Source organism: Enoplosus armatus, chromosome 2 (assembly GCF_043641665.1).
Source record: "Enoplosus armatus isolate fEnoArm2 chromosome 2, fEnoArm2.hap1, whole genome shotgun sequence".
Taxonomy (NCBI): Eukaryota; Metazoa; Chordata; class Actinopteri; order Centrarchiformes; family Enoplosidae; genus Enoplosus; species Enoplosus armatus.
The window spans coordinates 6,548,897-6,572,025 of record NC_092181.1 but is presented as its reverse complement, the minus strand read 5'-3'; the positions used below and the strand labels follow the sequence as shown (position 1 = coordinate 6,572,025).

The 23,129-nt window shown below is 43.0% G+C and overlaps 1 protein-coding gene across 1 annotated transcript in view; it reads right to left on the bottom strand.

Moving 5' to 3' along the window:
* Positions 1–23,129, bottom strand: part of LOC139301044 (endonuclease V-like) — a 58,392-nt gene that overhangs the window by 16,347 nt on the left and 18,916 nt on the right. Inside the window, exon 8 of the mRNA XM_070924310.1 lies at positions 12,384–12,453. Within this exon, the coding sequence (XP_070780411.1) occupies positions 12,397–12,453 (57 nt within the window). The 3' untranslated portion in view covers positions 12,384–12,396. The remainder of the gene's footprint in view (positions 1–12,383; positions 12,454–23,129) is intronic.

The window sequence follows — 23,129 nt, the reverse complement described above, 5'->3', positions numbered from 1 at the left end:
CAAAACAGATAATCACGACTAGTGTGTTCAATACTGAAGGCTACTTTGTCACATTTAATCATCCATCTTTAGGAACTGAAATGTTTTATTGCACTTGAACATTTTGGGGGAATTCCAGTGATTTACTATTGCACATCCATAAAGCCTGGGGGACTTGTGGAGGACAGATTACAAAAAGAAAGAGGCATTTTGGCCATCTTGCTTTTTTGGAGCCAGAAGTGACCATATTTGGACGAGAGGGTGGAGGCTGACTGCATATGGCTACGCTGTGCGAAGTCACTGCCAACAAAGTTAGCTTGTAAATGTACTTACTGGAAACAATTAACAGCCGACTCTTTAGAGTATCTTTTAGTATAACCGACTTGTCAATCACAAGGTAGCCACGCCCTAAAGCACACCCTGCTTTATTGTCTATTTTACTCTAAATGAACATCATGCTGTATTGAAGAAGACTGGAAACTAGCGACTGAGACCATAAATTCACAAGGAAAATGTTTACTGAGGTAAGACATCAAGTGAGAAGTAGGGTCATTTTCTCATAGACTTCTATACAATCAGACTTCTTTTTGCAACCAGAGGAGTCGCCCCCTGCTGGCTTTTCAGACCCTGAAGTTCGTGCTTGGTTTTAGTCCCATTTCCCATAATTCAATTCAACAGAAACTTTCATGAGACCTTCCCTGCCTATAAAATGCCCTCATCTTTCTTGCTATGCCCCTAGTTCATAACACAGGTTTTCTCAAGCCTTTCTCAAGAGTCATCAGGGAAATGTTCTCAGCCTTTACAAAGATCCTCCAGAGCCACAGGAGACATTATGCAACAGTTTTTACAGGCTGAATAGTTCTTTTCATGACCAGTAAACTGACCTTCATATGTAAAATTGTGTGCCCCTTTAATTTGACAGAAAACTGTGTTATTACATGAAATTCTAAAAGGTTAATATACTGTAAATACTACTGGACACAAAAACAATCATGTCACCGCTGCATACAATCCAGTCATATGGCCTGTACGTGTAAATGCTGCACAGGTTTTAAGCAACCTTCGGACATTTTTGCTAAATAAAAAGTGAATCAGTGCGTTTCCATCAACTATTTTACTTTATGCGAATATATTCAAGAAGAGGTGACAAGATGACATATTTAACTCTGACATTTCATTGCTTCTTCACACCTGTATGAATGGTGTTCATGTTTTTTTTTTAATGATTTTGTCACTCGATGTGTTGTTTTTGTCAGCTGCTACGGTTATAGACGGGTGACATGCAACAAGGGCCCCTGTTTGGGCGGCATTCCTCACTTCTTGTACTTTCTGGTAGAGTGGAGGCATGTAACGGTGAGTGGCAGCAGTGACATGAATGCTTTATCTCCAGTACAGTGAGCAGAGGCAGGTGCCGTGACGTCATGGTGTTTTTGAAAACTCTGTTACGGCCATCCTTAATCACGTCCTCTCTTTTTTCCAAATGCCAACTTCTCCACTTCAGACAGGCGTAAAAACTTTTTTGCAATATTGCACTGCATCGCAATACATGCAAGCTTTTCTCTCCCGAGTTTCTATTCAGGTCTAAATAAACACACTCTGTAGAAGATGCGGTGGGCTCTGAAGCTATTCTTGTAGTGGGGAGCCAGGAGCAAAAGCTGAAAATCGTGACGGTGCGATACACATTTACCTTTTACTAAACATACAAACAAGATCTTTCCACCCAATGAATTGTAAGAGTGGTTCATCGGTGTATAGAGCTCCAGGCCGAGCATGACTACTCCTCACTGACACCATCTGCCAGCAGAGAAAAAAGTCACGGCAAAAGGTCAAAGCATGATGGGAGCGCAGAGAAACAGACTAGTGAACATTCTATTGATTAACTCGTCTATGTGTCTTTGTACAGCTTTGACTCACCTCCAGGCCGTCCTCCTGCTGTAGCGGTGTCTTGTGAACGCAGCAGTATCCTACGTGAATCCATGGCATGACTCAACCCCTCAGACACGACACCTCAGCGTGTGATTTACAGTCACGCGGCTGCTGGAAATGACGCCATTGTTACGACGGGGTGTTTGTGGGAAATGGAGACACTGTTTAAAATTTGCTGCTGTAAAGCAGCTAAAGGGATTTTGAAACTTTTTTTTTTTTTTTTTTTAAAACACTCCTGCTTTCCACCTTTTTCATAGGTTTACTGAAATCCTCCTGAAGCCATGAAAGTATCTGACATGAAGTCAGTACAGCCAGTAAACAGAAAATACTTGTTACTTTATTCAACTAAAATAAAACTGAGCTCTTATTCTTCAGCACAGTGATTTTGTCATTGGCAAATTGTTTCTCTACCTGTCTGTCAAAAACTAAAAGCAGCTGCTTGTTTGCTTCATCTGCCCCCATCCCAGACCCCCCCCATTTGCCCTTTCCCTCTGTCTTCCCATCTCTCATTCCTGGGGCTTAGCAATTGTTCTTGTTATCGCTGAGGTGTGCACAGGGGTTTTGTGTCAGTGCGTATGTGTTTGACGACGAGGCGGCGCTGGTGAAAAATGAGGCAGGTGGGGGCAATTTATCAACACTTGAGTGGCGCATGGCGGCGTTCTGGCAGAGGGAGGCGAAGCGGCGTGTGTGAGGCCGGGCATGATGAAATGGATGCGGTTTCTCCTCCGCTGCATCAGACAGACAGTCGGGAGGATAGATAAAGAGAGAAAAGAGAGAGGGGAGGGGAGAGGGAAGGGTCTTTCCTCTATCCGCAGGCTTCCACTTCCACATCAAGCATCAGCTTTTCTCCCTCGGCAACTCCCTCCACATCATCTCCATCAACCCCCCACCCCTCTCATCCCAGGGAGTCAGTCTTTAAGGGTTTGCTCTGCAAATGTGCAACCTGCACTCCCTTATTTCTCTTTCCTATGCAATTTGTATCTCTGTTGGCGTGGAAACAGATGACAGAATGCCGATAGAGACGAGGAATGAAAAGACAGAGGAACTCTTTCACAGTCCAATGATGCCATGTCATCTCTCCCTCTCACTCCCACCCACCCTTTAACTTTCAAACCATCTCTTGATTAATCTCCCTCCCTATCATCTGTGCTGTCAACCCCCTAAATCAGGACGCACACACACACACACACACACACACAAACCCCCTAGCCACCCTTACACTTTCTGACCTTTTCGCAATTTATCTCTTCCCCCACTTCAATGCACAAACGCACAAATACACACAAAATACTGTACACACACATACACACTGTTACTGTACTGTGTGGGCCCCGCTCGATGCCTGCAGCTGCCTCAGGCACACTGTGCAGCTCTCTCCACTGGGAGGAACGCATGGAGGGATAGACGCATCAAGGCAAAGGTCAAGTGATAGACAGAAAAGACAGAAAACATGGATACCATGCTACCAAAAATGCCGGAGAGTCACTTAATTTAAAAAGAAACAAAAAACTCCTGGCTGAAAGTTGAACTAGTGAAGGACAACAGCTGTAATGATATTTTTTTCTCACTCACTTTCTGCTTTTTGTTGAGATATTACCAGATGGAGACATTAGTAAATCATTAAAGCTTTGTGCCCCTGCGTCACCTGAACATGTTTTATTTCCAGTCCCTTAGAAGCAGAGTTGGCGTCAGAACCGTTTGCTCCACAGTCTGGGTCAGACTGGGCCGAGCGCCTGATTACACACAGAGGCTACAGTCCTTCAGGACACACTTGAGCCACACACGCAAACACACACACACACACACACACACACACACACACACACACACACACACACACACACACACACACGGTGAAAACTTTGAGATACTGGGAATACTTAGTATTTACTATTAACTATAACAGACCAAGTCTAACCTTAAAGCAACAATATGTACACAATCTTTCTCTTGCGAACAATACAGCTGTTGCTGCCATAGTCTTATGTGGTCTAGTGTGACCACTAGCTTACCGTAGCTAATGTTAGCTGGACTCCTCCTCAAGTTGGAGGTTGTTTAGAAAGTGCTTTTTTTGAAGGAAAAAACTAAAAAAAACTCCTGGCTGAAAGTTATCCTTCACTAGTTCAAAATGACTATCCCATCTGCTAATATCTCAACAAAAAGCAGAAAGTGCCAATGATTTCATCTTAGTGCCAGATAAGGGAGGAGTCACGCAGAACAGATTAGAGAGGGCTGAATATATATAAAGCACAAACACATTTTGATGAAGCCGAGCCAGTGAAACTGGAACAAACGAGGGAACAATAAGCAGGGATGGTAAAACAAGGACAAATCAGAAAAGGAAACAAGAGAACAATAAAAGAAACGCCTGGGGGGGATTCTTAAGCGGAGAAAAATGACTTCATCATAACTCCGTCCTCGCTTTCGACATCAAATTGAACAGGGAGCATTTTCTGTTTTATGGTCATGCACATACAAACAGAGAGAAGGAGAACGGGAAGACACACTTTGGAGGAAACAGCACAGCAAACAGCTATGATGCAGTGACATTTAAATTACTTTGCACATGGCACTCAAATATGTGATAAAAACGTATTTGATGCAAGGATTCAGGGCTATTCTAACTATATGCTGGGCTGCTTGACAGGCAGTTTTGTAGTCTGCTAATGCAGCATATAAAACAGGTTGATTCTATATTGCTAGAATTAATGGATTCTCTGTGTATTTGTTTTTAAAATAAAAGATGTGCCAAAAAAACCTGCCACTTCTGTTGGCCAAAAGTATGGATTTACAACAAAAATGAACTTCCACAGAACAAGCTTCAATGGCAGAAAAGCAAAACATTGGTTTTAAAGCAGCATTGGTCAGTGTTTTTGGCCGCTTGGGGGCAACAAGCTTAACATCCCTCCTGTTTGACAAAGTCACTTGTTTTGGTTAACGTGTAAGCCACTAATTCCTACGGGCACCTGACTGTTGTTTTAAGACAGAGTTGAAAAACTGCCAACCTATCCTTTAATTCTCTACATCAACTTTGATTTTCCAAAGTCACTGCGTATACGCGTGAGAGGAAGAACGAGAGTGGAAGACAGAGAGAGAGAAATCCAGAGACAGATGGAGAGAAAAAAATATCATTAAAGCTTTGTGCCCCTGAGTCACCTGAACATGTTTTATTTACTGTCCCTTAGAAGCAGAGTTGGCGTCAGAACCGTTTGCTCCACAGTCTGGGTCAGACTGGGCCGAGCGCCTGATTACACACAGAGGCTACAGTCCTTCAGGACACACTTGAGCCACACACACACACACACACACACACACACACACACACACACACACACACACACGATGAAAACTTTGAGGAATACTTTACATTTACTATTCAACTATAACAGACCAAGTCTAACCTTAAAGCAACACTATGTACATTTTGAAATTCAATTTAAAGAATTAGATGAATGAACTAACACAATCTTTCTCTTACAAATTAATTACATAATTAAGTTGAATTCATAAGTAATAAAAAGAACAACTGCAGAATTCTATACAATCAGGATTGTTGCTGCCATCGTCTTATGTGGTCTAGTGTGACCACTAGCTGACGGTAGCTAATGTTAGCTGGACTCCTCCTCAAGTTGGAGGTTGTTCAGAAAGTCAGCTGGCCCGGGCCTGAAAACCTCCTCCTCCTCCTGGCGGTCCAAACCTCCTGTGCTAGCGGTGTAAACACCAACACTCCGCCGTTGCGCCGACCTCCCAGTCCCGGCAGAGTCAGCTAAGCTAATAAGACCATAAGCTGCATGGCTAAGCTCGAGCTCGAGCTAACTAGCTAACGACAGCTACTGTTAGCAGCAGTTAGCAGTTACTTTTAAGCTTTCTGTCCATCAGGAAACTCCATACATCACAGAGAGGTGAGGCAGAGCAGCCGGAGGACATCAGAGGGAAAACCCGAAAATATTTTCCCCAGAAAATATGATCCAGTTTCACCAAAATCAGTGACCATACACTGTATAAAAGAAGTGGATGTAGCCATCACGACGCCACCGAAAACTGACCGTAAACTCATCAAATTCAGAGCCTCATGCTAAGTTACTGTAGCTGTCATATGCAGTCGAGCACACCGGCAAGAGGATGAGGTGGTGCGGGCGGATGTTAGGGCTCAGTGGCGCTGGGTGCTGCCTAGTGGTGGGCGGATCGATCCAAATATCGATAATATCGATACCAACGTTGGTATTGATATTGATCGATACCAGTGTAATGAGATCGATACTTTAGTTTCAGTTTCTCTCCTGTATGCACTGCTGCGGTTTCATCAAAGAGGCGACCTGGCTGTCTGTGTAAGTGCCGCTGATTTCAAGTGCCGCTGCTGCCACAGCGCGGAGTAGGGACACTTTGCTCCTCCTCCCCCCTCTTGTGTTTTGATGTTGTACCATCACGTGACTCAGCGGCGCCAGGCAAACAAGCGAGCAGGCTCAGCCGCCAGGCCCGGCCAGCAGCACACACACACAAGCAGCACAGAGTCCAGAAATCCAGAAAAGAAGTGCAATGAAGGGAGAAATTTTATTTAATTTTTGTATTGTCGTTTCTGAACACTATACCTCAAAAAAAAATTTGTTTTAATTTGTTCTCGAGTGATAATTTTGTGCACTTTGTTTATTTAAGAAAAAAATCCAGACATGACAATGTATGGGGAAAAAATGTTTTGTTACTGTTCTATTATTTCTGAACAAAAACTTTTATTATGAAGTATTTTCTATTTACCTATAAACTTTGCCCAAATTCTGTCCTGGGTTTTAACTAATTAAAAATCCAAAGGAAAAATCACAAACATTTAAATGGTCATGAAAATTCATTCAGATTTAGCAATTTGATGATGTATCAACCTTAATTATTAAAAGGTATCGGTATCGGCGATACTGGCCCTGTATTTACTTGGTATCGGATCGATACCAAATCTTGCAGTATCGCACACCACTAGTGCTGCCCTTCTGTAGGCTTCTGGGAAGTTGGCCAATCAGAAGAAAGTGGGCTTTTAGGGAGGCGGGCCTTAAAGAGACAGGAGCACAAACGGCTTGTTTCAGACAGAGGGTGAACTGAGGGGCTGCATGAAGGGCCAGTAAAAGATAAATAAGGACTTATTTGAACTGTGAATCATGCAAAGCTACTCTAGTGGGGTCCCAGAATAAAAATATAGAGCTGGAAATGAGCGTAATAGGTCCCCTTAGGCTAATCTGAATTACCCTAAAGTGAGGAGAGATTGGGTGATTTGTTTAAAAAATGTCAGGCACTAAATCAGTGACATACGGTGGAACTGGTGTTTCTGAGAAGAAAGAACGGGGTGGCTCTGAGCTGCCTCTGCAGCTCAGTCCTCTCCTTAATACTAAGCTACAGTACCTCCAGCAACAAGCTGTGTCCTTGTACCAGTCTAACTTTTTAATGAGAGCGTCTGCTCCCAACAGAGCTCATCGGTTCAACCTTGGTCCGAGTGCTTCCACAACATCTTCCATGACATTTTAGAAATGTTTTTGAAAAGGGCAGTAAGGTTTGTATAACAGCATGAAGTTGATTGAAACAATCTCCATAGCTGAAACTGAACAGTCTCCTGATGGTTTGGGACGATGTGACAATGGTATTATAATCTGAGACAACAAACTCTGACAGTCAAGTGGTGAAGACGCATAGCAGAAAAAGTTCCTGGTTCATGTCCAGCTGGGATCTTTGTTGAATATCATCAGCCCCTCACTCTCCCTGTGTTTCCTGTCTGCTTATAATGTTGTACAATCAAATAAAGGCAAAAAGTAAGTAACTGCTTTTGATATTTCATTAGTCAAGTGCCACAAATAGTTTTTTATAAAAGAGCAAATGCACTCACCATTACATCTCACAGCAGAAAACATCACTGGTTAAACAAAGTTGTTGGTTTGCCTGTGTAATTCTAGTTTCCTCCTGTTGCTATTTCTTTACGGTACTATCCATAATTTGTAGGCTTCCTTAGTCACAATAATTCCCAGTAGTGACTGACTATACACTACAATATAAGATGAAACAGCACAACACTGAAGTGCCAATACTGGGAAAAAATTCAAGGAATCAAAGAAAATCTTGCTGGGATGGGAGGTCAAAGGCAAAAGAAATGCATGGCGGCCTCTGTAAATATGATGGATTTTGTTCAATTCTTGTTTTAAATTGTTGTTTAGTTTGTGCTTTGTTTAAATGGAGAAACAGCAAAACAGCAGAAAGTGGTCCGATAGGCACTGACTGCTCCACAGGATCGGCACGCAGCGACTGTCTGTCATAGTGGTTGCTACAGAGCGCCCGATGGTTGCCGGATCTGGCTCGGTTGACAGTAGCAGGCCCGTGACTGATCCTGGACCTGCCCACAACGCTAGTACAGGACATTGCCTCATGGTTTGGCGGTTGAGAGGGAGACGTTGAGTGATTTGGGCCTCCCCGGCCACTGTAGGCTCCACAATCCAAAGTGGCTCCAAACGGGACCCCCTACCTCTACGGTGTGAGACCAGAACTCTCAATCCGTGTTCATGCCCCCTGTAGGAGGTACTCCTATTCCTGCAGGAGCTATTCGACGGAGGCCACGCAGCATCTATCCTCGGGGGTGTTCGAGGCAGCAACTGCAGCTGGCCACTACAGCATTTTCTCACTCCACCCTGTTTCTGTTGTTGTGTCACATGTTGATGGTGCAACCGAGCAACACACCTGTTAAATGATTGGCTGATTCTGTCATTCGTAGCACGCGCCATTATCAAGGGACATGATAGGCTGTTTATGAGCCAATGCATATTCGTTAGGTGCTTTCATGGCGGTTTGCAGTTAATGCACTTGCACTAAGAGGGCAGGGGATCTGCGCGCCTTATGCGGGCATCCCTCATGCATGTCCATCAGTGAAGATAGAAACGTAGCGGAGTGCAAAAGTGCAAAGACCTGTCACAGGGTGCCGAGGCGGCGTCTCGATGGGGTTTACCAATAGCAAGGCCTGTTAGAGTGCTACGCACGTACTCATAGAACTGTACATACAACTATTTATCAGTGAAATCACACTGCCGTTCAGCAATAAAAGCAATCAATAGCAGCAGAAGAAGTTAAATCCAGAAACAACCAGCTCATCACTCCAGCACTCTAACATTGATACGTTTTTATCCTCTTGCCTTGACTCCTTTCTTTTTCTCTCTTACACAGGAATGGATTTTTCCACACTCTTCCCCTCCTCCCTCTGCACCCCTGTTGTTTCCTCCTCTGTTCTTATCTCTTCATCTCCTCTCCTGCTGCTCCGTCTTTCATGTCTCTCTCCTCTCTCTTTGACAGAGACAGAAACTCTATTTCTCTTCCTCTGCCACCCAGGGACACAGACCTCAGTCCGCTGTCGAGCCGCTACTATCTGCAGGTGAACACTGGAATGAGTTCAGTTACTGTAGAGCTCGGGGCTACAGTAAAGACTGATTTTCAACTCTCTTACTCTGTCTCGACAAGAATAGCAGCCTTAAATCATAAAGAGCTAGTAACCTGTGCTCATAACGTGTCCGTAAAACAAGTTAATGCGGCATTGCCTGGTTGCACACATGCTGTAGAGGGCCCATGAGGAAGGTCCAAGGTGAGAGACAAACAGAAGGTAAAATGAGTTACAGTAAACAAACCAACAAACTCCTACAGTGAGTTTGCAGGCTTTAAAGCCTTCACTGCTGCAGCGTGGTCACTACTACACGTACACATGTACTTTCTACTGTTGCTGTAACGTGCTTTGTTCCGTTGGGTGCTAAAACACTAAAACACCTAACAATCACAAAAACTAAAAAGCGCTCAGAGAGAACATGCCAAGGAGGATGACGAGAACGGTCATCCTCCCTACCAAGTCCACACAATCCTCTACATTCCAATAATATAAAATGTTGCATCTACAAGTGGACATGGATCTGCATCAGAACACACACAGTGACAGACGAAGACGCTGACTGGCTGATGGCGACTATGATTTTCTTTGAAAAATATCCAAACCCTGTCCAGATATTTTGTCGCATTCACGTTTTGTCATATCTCACAGACCACAGGAGCAACTGAGTGGGAAAACCACGCTTCCTCCTGTTGAAATCCTAAAGTCTAAGATATCAGGGATTTCTGATAACTGCGAGATCTCTCATGTGGTGAAAGTAACTACAGTCCCAAGTGTCAACAAGCTGGTGGCAAAAACGGGATGGCAGCTACATCTAAAGAAAATATATTAACACTAATATGATCTATTCAGTTTCACTTGTTAAGAAAGAAAATATATTACAATCTAAAGATGGCTCATTTAGGATTCATTTCGATTTATCTGGCGTGACTTAGAATAATGCGTGAACGCTACCTAATTGGAGGTTTTCCCGTTCTTTCCGTGATTCTGACATGACATGGACGCAGTGTTTATACAAGGATGAATAATGCAATGTCCAAATTGAGTCATTTTCGTGACCACTGAGTTACGCCTATTTCAATTTACCATGTTGATCTGGCACCACCTATGGGTGAAATGCAATCAGATTCTGTAGGATCACTTAGTAGTTACTGTTTATTTGAACCTAAATTTGGTTGCAATCGCACGTGTTCAAGAGTTATAGCAGTTTACAAACAAGAATCTGGAATTTAGTTATACAGCAGTAAAACAGGACAGGAACAGTATGGTATAATGGTATATCAGAATCAACATTGTTTTTATTCTAGTTATTTAATTTTCTAGTAAGGATGCAAAATCTGAGCATAAACAGGCTTTTTATTCCACATTAACGTAAGTGGTTAACATAACACCAGGCCCATGACCCCCAGGTACCCCCCCAGAGACCCCTTAAAATAATCCAGGAAAAGAAAGAAATGTTGCTTTTACTCTCCAGGGCTCAGGTGTTACAAGTCAAAACATTGAGCGCTTTGTAAATGACCACATGCTGGTGCCACCTGCAACAAAAACTAATGAGATCGACTTATGCCCGCGCGGTCTTTCCTTCCACTGAATTTCAGTGAAATATCTTAAGTAGAGTTTGAGATCTCCTGCTAACAGACAATCAAATGTTCAGCAAACTATATTGGTGATAATGATGCACAGATACAAATTATTCTCCTGCTACAACAGAAATGAAGGGCTCACATGCCTGAAGTGTTTACTGTGGCTCACCAACTCCGGCTCCAAAGGTACAGTGTGTTTGATCGAATGTGCCTGCAGCCTGTTGAGTGAGTAAGAGGGCAAAGCTGGGTTAAGGCCTATAGGAACCTGCTACAGCCCTGCCTACTCAGCACAAAGCCTCTCTCCCTGTCTCAGTCTCTTTGTAGAGAGGCTGATCAAAGAGCGGAGTGCGCTCAGAGGATTCACCACGTCAGGGAGGTACTGAGCGGGTGAACACGGACATCCCATTACGTTTCCCAGTGGGACACGCTGAGGGATGTGAGAGTGCACGCACCCTCGTGTGTCCCCGTGTGAGCAACTGTGAACAAACCCGTGAGAGTGAGCTCGAGCACGAGCAGCTGCACTTTCGGTACCGAATGTTCAATTCTGTGCACGCTTGAAAATACTTGGGCTATAGAGAGTGAGCGGATGATGATTGAGTTTTGGAAAGCATCTGAGCATGCTAACGGTCCGCAGCTTTGATCGGTAATGAGGAAGATAGGGTCGAACTGAGCGGCGCTGCCTGTTATTTCAGATGAGAATCACAGGATCAAAGGCTTTTCCTCTCCTCATCGCTCCCCCTCTCTTCCTGCCGGTGTGTCTCTGCTTAACCTCCGGCGTCCTTGGCTCACCTCTGCCCCGTCCACACTCCTCAGAAAATGCAGAGAACCTGTCAAAGGCTCTTAAACTCCCCCCTCTGCTGCAGCAGGGTAAAGGTGTGTCCAGCCACTGAAACAGGAAGCCTGGGCTCAAGCTCCCATCTTTACACCAATAAACAACAAGCTGCAGGACTGCTGCTCTGATGCTGACCTCTGGCCTCCTTGCTAATAGAGGATAAAGCTAAAGATTGATTTCCTTACAGAGATCAGGACCTGGGCTACAGTATGTAGACTACACAATGTTTGTAATGTAGGAGTTTCATTTCACAGGTTTGATTTCAACTACTCTCTTGTTTTATCCTTCCTCCGTCACTACTGTGCTCCAGCTAATAAGTCAGAAAGAATATATTTAGAGAAAAATTATTTTCTGGCAAATTCTGAAACAGTCTCCAGTTTTATGTTTATCCTCCTCTAAATTAAATGTGCTTAATTTAAACAACAAATCAGATGAGAATGATAAGGCTTTCTACCAACAAACTTGGCTTTACTTTAGGATTTGGGGAAATGCCTTGGTGAGTCACTTGCTCTGGCTTTTAAGCCTATTTTAAGACTGTGAAAATCCCTCCTCTCTCACCGTGTGCGAAGGTACCACACATACTTAAGTTATTTGTGTGGGTGTGTGTATGTGCGAGTGTGTACACCAGAGTGTGAGAACCCACACATGTATGATGTATTTTGTCACTTACCTCATCCTTTGATTCATGTATCTGCAGCTGGGAAGCGTACGCGAAGGTATTCTCTGGAGCGACAGTCGGCCTGCGGAAGAGGAGAGGGAGGGCGAGGATGGAGGGAGCCGGAGAAATAAAGCGAGAGAGAAAAAAGACAGAAAGAAAGAGGGAGAGATTCCACATTTAACAAGTTGTCACAAACTGTTTTCAGTTGCTCGGCTGCGATCAGAGGCGAGCAGGAACGCCGTTACACACTGATCATGCTCCTCTGAAGTTTGAAATGAAAATTAAGTGCCTTGATGCTGACTTTACACAGAACAAACTGAGCTCTTCCGTTTGCTGCCAAATCTGACAAACAACAAAATACACTAGTTGGTTATTTGTGTAAATGTTTCTGAGGCAGCACTGCCTTCTGAACATCATTAGGATATTACAGCGCCCCGACTCGGGTCCCAACTCGGGTCCCAACTCGGGTCCCAACTCTTCTTATGATCTCCTTTGAGGCTCCACAAATGACAAAAATGCACCATTTATTATGAAAGTGTTGCTATGGGTTACTCTCTCCCAATGATGGTTCATAACAAACCAAAACGCATGCTAAAAGCAACATGATACGATAGTTGTGAAAGTGGATCATGTGTCAAAATGTGGCTTAAGCTCAAACAGGGGACCCGCTCACAACACATGGTTGACAAATGAACCTTTCTCCTGTTCATTTGGTGCTTTTGATCCAATCAGCTGACGCCACAACGAGTCTATGGGACTGGGGCTATGGCAGAATATTAGTGCCCCAGGGCTCCATATTAGGGCGTCTTTTCCTTATATATGTAAATGACATGGCAGCTGCACATTTTGGTGCCAGACATCCAGTGCCATTCCTCAGGGGACTGATATTTCTATCCTTACTTTCAGAGCTATATGTGCATCTTTTATCATTACATCCTTTGTTTAACTGATAAATTCCACGTGACCCTGGTTCAAGGTGCACATTCACACACAGTATCTCGGTTATGAGTCTTTTCCCAGTTTTGCTCATATTTGGGATATGCATGGTCACTCATATCTCTGTCTGTAAGCAGCGGCGTGAGCAAATGAACCATGTGGGTCTCAAACAAGCAGGAGCCAGCAGTTTGATGACAGCAAGCGAATGTCACCCAGCAGAGTACCCCACACGGAGAGTCTCTTAGCATCAGATGTGTTGTGCAGTGGGTTTACTCAACAATGAAATGCACACAGTGGTTAGAAATTGCAGACTGAAATTGTATCTCAGGCATCTGTTACATATTTAGGACTAATACTGAATCAGTCACTCTCTTGTGAATCTGTTGTTACTAGAATATTATCTAGTAACAACAGATAATATCCTCACAGAACCGGCATTTTGACTATTCTATTGAGAACCCTCCTGTGTCATTTTGATCATACCTGTTCTGCTCGGTGCAGTGGTTTGACGTTTAACGAACAAGTTACTGGTGATGCAAAATAACATCCTGTGTTCTTGAACTCAAATGTTGGTAGTGATGAATTACACTCAATTTTTAACCTGTTTGTCCTTGACAACGTCATTTCAATGGGGGTGGGGGTGGGGGGGGGGTATTTGGTATTTGAGTACCAACTCTCAGATAACAATGGTCCAGACTCAACGTGGCTATACCCCCAGAATAATGTGTGTTCATGTATAGTGCCCTTTTCGTATACTGGTGCCGTACTGAGAAACAGCCTGTCATTGAATATGAAGCAGGCAAAAATAAGAGGGACAGGTCAGAGCTTATTTATGGAGTAGGGTGAAATAAATGAATTTTATGTTATGTCTGTCTTATAACATATTGGGACCATGTTAGAAACGTGTGTTTTGTAGATCGATACATAAATAACACTCAAGTCAATATCTGGAGGAAAGAGACACTACTACTTCTAATATTAATACTACCATTCATTGTAATGACGGCAAAAGCTACACAAAATAAGGCCAAGTTTGATTATCTTTGGTCAATTTGTGCTGTCTTCTTCCCCAACAGCATCAAACAAAGGTCACACACACACCAGCCTTTGATTCAGTGAAGCTGTTTGAGTTCATAAACCTGGTCTCCTCTGATCAAATTGCTCTTCCCAGTCATCTGATGCTTGTTATGCCATGTAGATGTGAATTACTGGCAAGGATCTGAAAGCCCCCCCCCACACACACACACACTTATGATGACACTAACTGAATCAACTCTTCACTGCCTGGAAATGTTGAATCATACATATTTTGTCTGAGTTGAGAGGCAGATCCAGGCAGAATCTACCAGCTGGAGAAATGTCGGAAACCCCAAAACAGGACGGAACAGAAGAGCAGGTTTGAGACTGCTTATTTACATATTGCCATGAAGAAGAATTGCTCAGGGCCCCATATCTGCTTGAGCTGGGCTTGCATGTAGCCACTCACTCACACACACACACACACACACACACACACACACACACACACAGACCAGATACAACAACAGTAACACTGGGCCATCTGCCTCATCTGTGACTCCCAGCTGTAGGGCCACAACGTCCACTTTGTCACTATAGTATTCATGATCATTGGATCCGCTTGTAGCCATGCTTGCAACAATTTCTTACTTTCTTACTTACTTACTTTGCGTTTAGTGCTAATCTGCTAATTTTAGCAGGCTAACATCATGAATCCTGTGTTTCTAAAGGAGAATTCATTTGAATTCATGAGCGGCCCTTCGCTGCTACGGCTTTACTTGGTCTGGTATGACCACAAGCTTATGACAGCTAATGTTAGCTAATGTCAGCAAACTTAAGCTCCGTATTGCTATGTAACACACGGAGTCATTTCATTTCTATTTTAGCATTTATCATTATCTCGTAATTGTCACATGCAGCCACAATGGCTACTGTTCAGCGAAAGCTACAAAGTCGTCTTCAATGTGTGGGTCTGTCGCGCAGGAAAAGTCCGCCTGGATCAATATCAGATAATGAAGAGAAAAAAAAAACACAACAAAAGTCATGTTCAACAAGCAATTCCTACTGAAATGTGTACATTTTTTAAAATAAAACAGTAACACTGTATCAGCCAGCAATAAACATACTTGCCGATTAGCTCGCTAGCAGTAGTGCTAGCTCGGCTGCCCCTGTTGAACACATGACCCTTGCTGTGCAGGTCATAGCGATGTGATGAGGTAACACAGGTCTGAATGACTTCCGACATGGAAGGAAATCCCTGTACCCAAGTTGATTGGACTTGAATAGAACATCTGCATCCCTTTGCACAGAAATACTTAGTGTAGGATAAAACCTACAAAGTGTTGATAGCTAACACTGATAGCTTAGAGCAACGTTAAACTAAGTGGACAACACTGGGCAGTTTTGTTTTCATGCAGGTTCTGCTTTACTATCATTGTCAGGTATGTTTTATTGTATAAGAGCCCGCCGGTTACACTTTTTGGCTTTCTTGCCCGAGAGTTACAGAAGATCGATACAGTTGTTAAAACTGTCTGCTAAATATGAAGCTACAGCCAGTACCCGATCAGCTTGGGGAGTTATTAAGTGAGCTTTAGAGGTGTTGGTAGGTAGATTGTGTTATCTGTTAGCAGTTCCCCCAGTCTTTATGCTACACTAAGCTAACAGACTGCTGGCTCTACCATTATATTCATGAGAGTGGTACCAAAAGCAATGTAAGCCCATTTCCCAAAATGTCGAACTATTCCTTAAAAGTAAGAGGGAACATACCCGAGGCAGCTGCGAGAAAGAAAACCAAAACTGAAAACCCAAATGTTCAAACTCTTCTTTTCACCGAATCCTCTAACCTGGCAAGCTGACAAAACCTGTCCAACAAACCAGCTACTTCTTAGCTCCTGCAAATGTATTTACACAGCCTGGATGGCTTGTAATTAGGCAGTGTGAACCTAAACAAACCTTATAAAAAATGCAATAAAGAAAATTTCCCTCTCTTTTTTTGGAGCACCATAAATCGAATCGCTCAGTCGAAGAGAAAATGGAGGGGGGGAAAAAAAACGGTGGTAAATTGAAAAGAATGTGACAGCTGTGTTTCTGCAGAGCAAAGAAAACCCTCGACTGAGGTCCGATCAGTTCTGGCTTCCTCTGGCCTCAGTCCCTGGCAAGGTGGGACTGCACAGGTGAACAGATGTGCACTGCTGGCTCTCTGCAGGGGCTTTTGATACATTCAGGCCACACACACACGCAGAGGTGTCTGAGTCCTGGATTTGGTCCAGTGGCCTGGGGCAGGTCTTTATCCTCCACCCCCCAAAGCCCCTTAAGCCCTACAGCTATGCCAGTCAGCTCTACCCCTTCTTCCTTTCTATATCTCTCCTTCCTTTTCCAAATCATTTTTCTAATTCTCCATCTCCTAGGAATCCACCTTCCCTCACTTACTTTTTTTCCCACCAAATCCTTTTTTATCACTCTAATCATTAAAGTTTTTTTCCTCCAGCTCTCTATGCTTCCTTCTGTCTCCTCCCACCTCAACCCTCTATTTCGCCTCTCATCTGCACCCCTCTCTCTCATATCCACCCCCAGGGCTGCTCTTTCAACTCTCTCCAACCTTCCTCCAATCTCTCTGTGGAGGTCCAGAGTCCAGTGGCTGCAGCACCAGAATGTCAGACAGCCATATATTAACATTTAGACAGCCTCAGGGCCCAAAGGGGAGCTCCGGTTTAAATCAGTCACATCCTCTCTGTACGCTTAGAAAGGTTCCACAAGCCGACTGGTACAGCTGGCACCGGAGGAGCTCTGGTGTCAATCTTCACGGATGTTTTACCCTGTCAGTTGTCTGACGTGACTGTTTTATGGCTGTGTTGGCTTCTCCTTCTCTCTCTGTCTCTCACTTTTTCCTCTAAGACTTGTCTGATTCCTTTAAATTCCACTACAAACTGGTGTTGCCATCAGTGTCAAGTCAATGTGACGTTCTGGCTGCTCCATAGAGGATCGTGACAAATGGGGAAATGAATGTGTACCATTGCCATCAGTGTGGCTGGAACTAGCAATTTTTTTTCAATATTGGTCAATCTGTTGATCATTTTCTTTTATTAATAGTTGAAATAAACAATGAAAAATACCTATCACAGTTTCCCAGAGCAAATCAAACTAATTGCTTGTTTTGACTGACTGTTTTGTCTGTCCAAAACCCAAAGATGTTCAGTTTATACAGAAATGTACACAGAAAAGCAGTAAATCTTCACATTTGTGAGCCCAGGTCCACCACACTGGCCCATACTGAAATATTTCCATAAATATTACATGAACTGCCATGCAATTTTGTCCCAAGAAGATGAATTCTAAGGACTTTTGGTGATCTCCTGACGGTGCTGCTTCCTGCAGGTCATAATTTCGGTTTGTCCAATACTTTGGTTTATTACCAAATACCTGAATATCTAAGTGCTAATCACCGATTGTTAGGAGATGGTGAAGATGGTAAACATTATACCAGCTAAATATCAGCACATTGTCCTTGTTGGTGTGTTTCCATGCAAAGGTTGCTTTAACTAAATGTCTGAAGTGCTGCTAGTGGGACTGTAGACTTTCAGCCTAGCTGCTTGACAAGAGACAACAGATAATCACAATAGACGAAGCCTCACGTAAAAATGTACAACTGACAGAAATAAATTACAATACTGCAGCAAACTCATGAAATTTGTGTATAACCATGCAGATTACTTATCATTCCATTATTTTCTTGAATCAACACAGCAGAAGACAACCAGTTTGTTACTCTGAACATATTTTATTGATTTCTAAAGAAGGACCCATCAATATTATATATAAACAATGGATTAAATGACGCTAAGTGTCATGTGAAAGGTGTCACTTGTAGTGACAGCCCCACAGAGACAAAAAGCCAATGGGATTTTGGATTATTGCAGAAAATAAACTCTGTGGCAAACAAAAGTTTATGATACTTACACGTTTTGTTCAGCGAGATAATCCTCACTAATGAACACCACTTTCATGATTTTTGAAGTAAAAAGCTAACGTTAGGCTATAAAGGAAATACACCACTGTCACATTACTTCAACGTCACCACCACTGAGCTTCACTTTTAAGAGAATATAGATAGATATAGATATATAGACAGGTGGATATAGAGTATAAACACAACGAGGCTGTAAAGGCGGACGAGTGTGTAGATGACTTTCCGTGTTCGGACGTTAAATACCCCCGACAACCTCTGTAGTCTCATTTAGCCGCTTGTTAGCAACCTCCTTTTTTTAAGACACGTAAAAGCTTAAAAAGTCACGAGTTGGGGTATCTACTGACGCATTTTATGTCATAGAACAAAACGTTGAAACCTCTTAAACTTGTGTTAACCACAGAGCTTATTTCAGGCATCTAACCAAAAACCCATTCAAAAGATCTAATGACTTCCAGACGAGGGAACCGGAAGAGTAAAAATGCTCATTTTCGGGTTTTAGGACTCCTGCAGCACAACAGACTTACATTTTGTCATGACGGCCAGAAACACGACTCCAAACGAATGCTAACAGTGTCCCATGTCTATTGAACTGTAAATAAGCAGCTGTTTGCTAACACCTTCGCCGGCTTCGTAAGGTGATGCCAGTGTTGAGTTTTCAGGTTGTTCTGTTCACGCCCAAGCGGCGGAAAAGTCAATGAGTGCAGCTTTAAAAGAAGCATTTGTCGGTGTCTGATTCCCAGTGAATGTCGTGGTTTCATATCCTGAAATGTTTCTTAGTGTTTCAAGTTAATGATTCAAAACTGGCCTTTAGTATGAAAATATGCGGCTGTGTTCATTTTTGCTAAATAATAGATTCTTGATCTCAACGGGAACGAGGACAAATAATTATGATTAATTATTCAATTAACAAAACCAAACTGTAGCTTGTAATGACTCCCGAACTTATTCCAGTAAACCAATAGAAGTGAAGGGGAAACCATGTGACCAAAAACAAGCACCGGAGGTTTCTAGTTTCCGAGTTATGTCTTTCCTCACGCACATCCTTTACAGTCAAACTTTGTGTAACTGTGGAAGACACCGAGAAGTGAGACATGTTATTATTCATTGCTAGGACAGCAGAGCAGAGACAGGGTGGAGCGCAGTGATGGTGTGAAATCCCTGTAAGGATAATTCGTCGTAGTTAGCGAGTCTCAGCGGCCTGGGACTTTTTTTGTTGCTGTCGGCAACCTCGTTTGTGTGAAACGGCGCGCGTGTGCAAGTGTGTGTGTGTGTGTGTTTGCGTTACTGCAGAGGTGACAACAACCAAAAATACACTAGCTCTGCAGGCCTGAATTATTCAGAGAGTGGAGATGGAGCAGCGGGGGGCGGAGGAGGTGGAGATGGATAGATGGATGGGTGAGAGACGGCGTAGACGGAAGAACAAAAACAGTATCAGTGAGGACGAACAAAGTCAGGGAGAACAAGGAGGTGAGAGAAAGTTGAAAAAGTGGGGACTCATCAAAAGCAAGCCACACACACTAGACATACGCGGGCTGGTTGTGGTAACAGAAGAGAGAACACACACACACACACACACACACACACACACACACACACACACAGAAACGCAGAGAAAAACATACATTTTGTTACAGCCTGCTGAGTGCCGTATGAATTCTTGCCTTTGCAGACTGCAGTGCTAAAACAAACAAACAAACAAAAAAACAATAAAACCAAAAAGCATCGCTTCTTACACACAAATATATCCCAGCCTTCAGTATCTGCACACAAACCACACATCATCTCTCTCTGAAACACACACGGACACACTGCATGTCTCCTCTCTCCCCCATGTACGCACACACAAAATGCATTCCTCAATCTCTTTTATTCTATATGTGCAGCCTCCCCGTCGCCTATCACTCACATTGAAATTCCATCTGTTTTTGCAATCTGGGCGTGCAGCTGTGGAGCTTTTACATTTCCTGTCTTCCTGCCTGGCATGGGTGGGGTGTATATGGAAACCCAAAATGGAGAATGGAGCATGGAGCCACATTTATCGCCTCTTAGCAGGGAAATTGAACACATCCAATATCTAAAGAGCCTTACAGTGCCGTGAAGGGAGATGTTTTTAGTATGGGTGGCTCTGCGGGGAGATTGCTTTAATGCTGCCATGGATAAACATCAGCTGAACAAGAAATTCAAGCCAAACCCCTGTGAAACTTCCTCTGATACTTCCAGGAAACAGAGAGCTAGAGAACTAGATAAATCTATAAACTACACAGTGACTTTTTACAGTCTCATATGAACTCCTTTTACAGGAATGAAAGGCGCACTGGATAGCGCAGGGAGCCAGCAGTGTACAGGTGACTGCTGTAGAAGGAGAGGGAAAATAATTAGTGACTTCCGCTCAGTGCAAAGCACTCAGACAGAGAGGAGAGGTCTGGAAATAGGCTGTTACTGAACGTCTCAGGAAGCTCCTCCGAGTACCATTACCAGTGGATGTCTTCCCATCAGTGTGTGTGTGGAGGAGGAGGAGAGGACTGGGGAGTAATGGATTTCAGCCTGGAGGTAATGACTGATAGACCACACACATGACACAGCAATGTAAACAAACCTGTTAGGCAGAACCAGCGTCAGACTTGTCTATGAAGCTCATCAGTCATCCAGAGTGTTGGACGTTTGAATGTGATGAGCAGCTTGAAACGACAAAGCCTCTTGAAGGAGTGGTCTAGTGTGTTTTAAACGCTTTTTAAACAGCAAGTTTGAATATTCTGGAAGGGTTTTTAAAAGCACAGCAGGACTGCAGCTAACGATTATTTTCATTATCGGTTAAACTGCCGATTATTTTCATGATTAATCCTTTAGTCGACAAAACGAGAAAAGAACCTCTCATCACCATTTCCCAGAGCCCAACGTGACGCCTTCAAATTGCCTTCTTTTGTCCAACCACCTTTTTCATTGACTGTTATAAATTACAGATCCATTTAAGAAGCTGTAACCAGCAAATGTTTGACATTTTTGCTTGAAAAAACGATGGAAACGATTAATAGATTATCAAAATAGTTGGCATTTTCTTTCGATCGATTAATCGACTAATCGTTGCAGCTCTAAAGCACAGAAAAGATTTTATTTCCTAGGGTCACATTGTTTTGCCTTTATTTGCTAGTATACAGTAGAGAGGCAGACAGGAAATGTGTGTGTGTGTGTGGGGGGGGGGCATCATTATTAAGACATCATTATTAAGCAACGTGACTGGCGAGTAATGTCGTGTTGTTGTCACACAGCAATATCTATCTTAGGTTTAAGTGTACTGAACTGAGCAAGGCTGTGTTATGTTGCTTACAAGGAATTACATTTTCTAATAACATTTTGTTTTTTCCTTTAATAGTGACGTTGGCACTCCTGACAAGAAAAGAAAATGTCTAGAGGGAATTCTATTAGCTAGTACCAGAGCTGTGGTGCTTTAAGATCTACTGTCTGATGTGTTTGAAACGTTACTAAAAAGAAATGCTAGATGGAGACATCAAAAGTAATCAGACCAATCCAGCTTCTGCTAAACAGCAGCTGGCATTATAATGTACAAAGAGACACATGGCACCACATGAGTTCACCTCTTTAAAGCCTCTAAAAATTAGAAACGCATGCGATTGGGACTGTTCCAAAAACCCTTCACGACAGACAACAGCTTAGAGTTGGAGTGTGCAAATATTGAATAAATATAAAGCCTTATTTATTGTTAAATGCCTCATGTTTTTGGACAAAAATAACTTTTTACTTGCCATTAACTTCTAGGCAATGTAATACTAGAGATTGTCTTTGGCTTATTTTGAACCCTCAGAGAGGAGGAGGTACCTGAAGATATATAGGGCTTTAATCTACGATCCATTACAACCATTCTTCTTTATTTTATTTTTTTACCAGTTGCAGCCAACAGACTGGCCTGCTAATTCCTAGTGAGCCGGACGGACAGAGTACCAGTATGTTTGTCAGGGAACATTAGCTGAGAGAGAATTAGGTTTCACTTCTACGGCTTTCCATTAGAGCGTTTAACTGACTGCTGAAGGAAAGGAAGGAAGGAGCAGGAGATGTGCCTGTGTGTGTGTGTGTGTGTGTGTGTTCGTGTGTGTGTGTACAGGCTTTTATGTGTGTCTGCAGATGGACTGGGTGTACACATGTTTTGTGTGTGTGTGTGTGTGTGTGTGTGTGTGTGTACAACAGGTCTGAGCAGAGAGGGCAGAGGAGTGAGCTTCTGACCGCAGGGTTTCCATGTTTCAAAGTTGAACAAGTTGGATGAAAAGAGAGAGTTCTTAATAATTTAAGTATGTCATTTGGTACGAAGCAAAAGGGAAAGTAAAGGAAGCTCGGAGACTGGTGTTGTAGCCGGGTTAGTTGTGTTGAGTTTAAAAGCAGTTATTAACTTCCAGAAGAATTTCCTATAAAAGGAGCTAAAAAATATTGCTTCTCCTGGTATATTTACTTCTTAAGTTTCGGGCTACATGACCTTCATCAGGTACATGAACAAGCATCACAACAGTTTATTATAAATACATAGGTGCTGGGTACATTATCCAATCAGAGGACCACATTTAGGTCAATTGGTGAATGGAACACCTTGAGGAAACACACAAATTGCCATTTAGGGTTTTTAATTCGGTAGAGAAGGTGTTGGAAAAGGACAAAAATCATTAATCATGGAATCTTACAGTTTCAGCACTATAACAACATCTTCATCATATCCAACATCTATGTCTAACTCCAGGGTGTCCAAAAATCAAAGGATTTGGAAAAAAACACGAGATAATTGACCACTAAGGACCACTACACTATTATTTAATGAATTTCCATCCATGGAACAA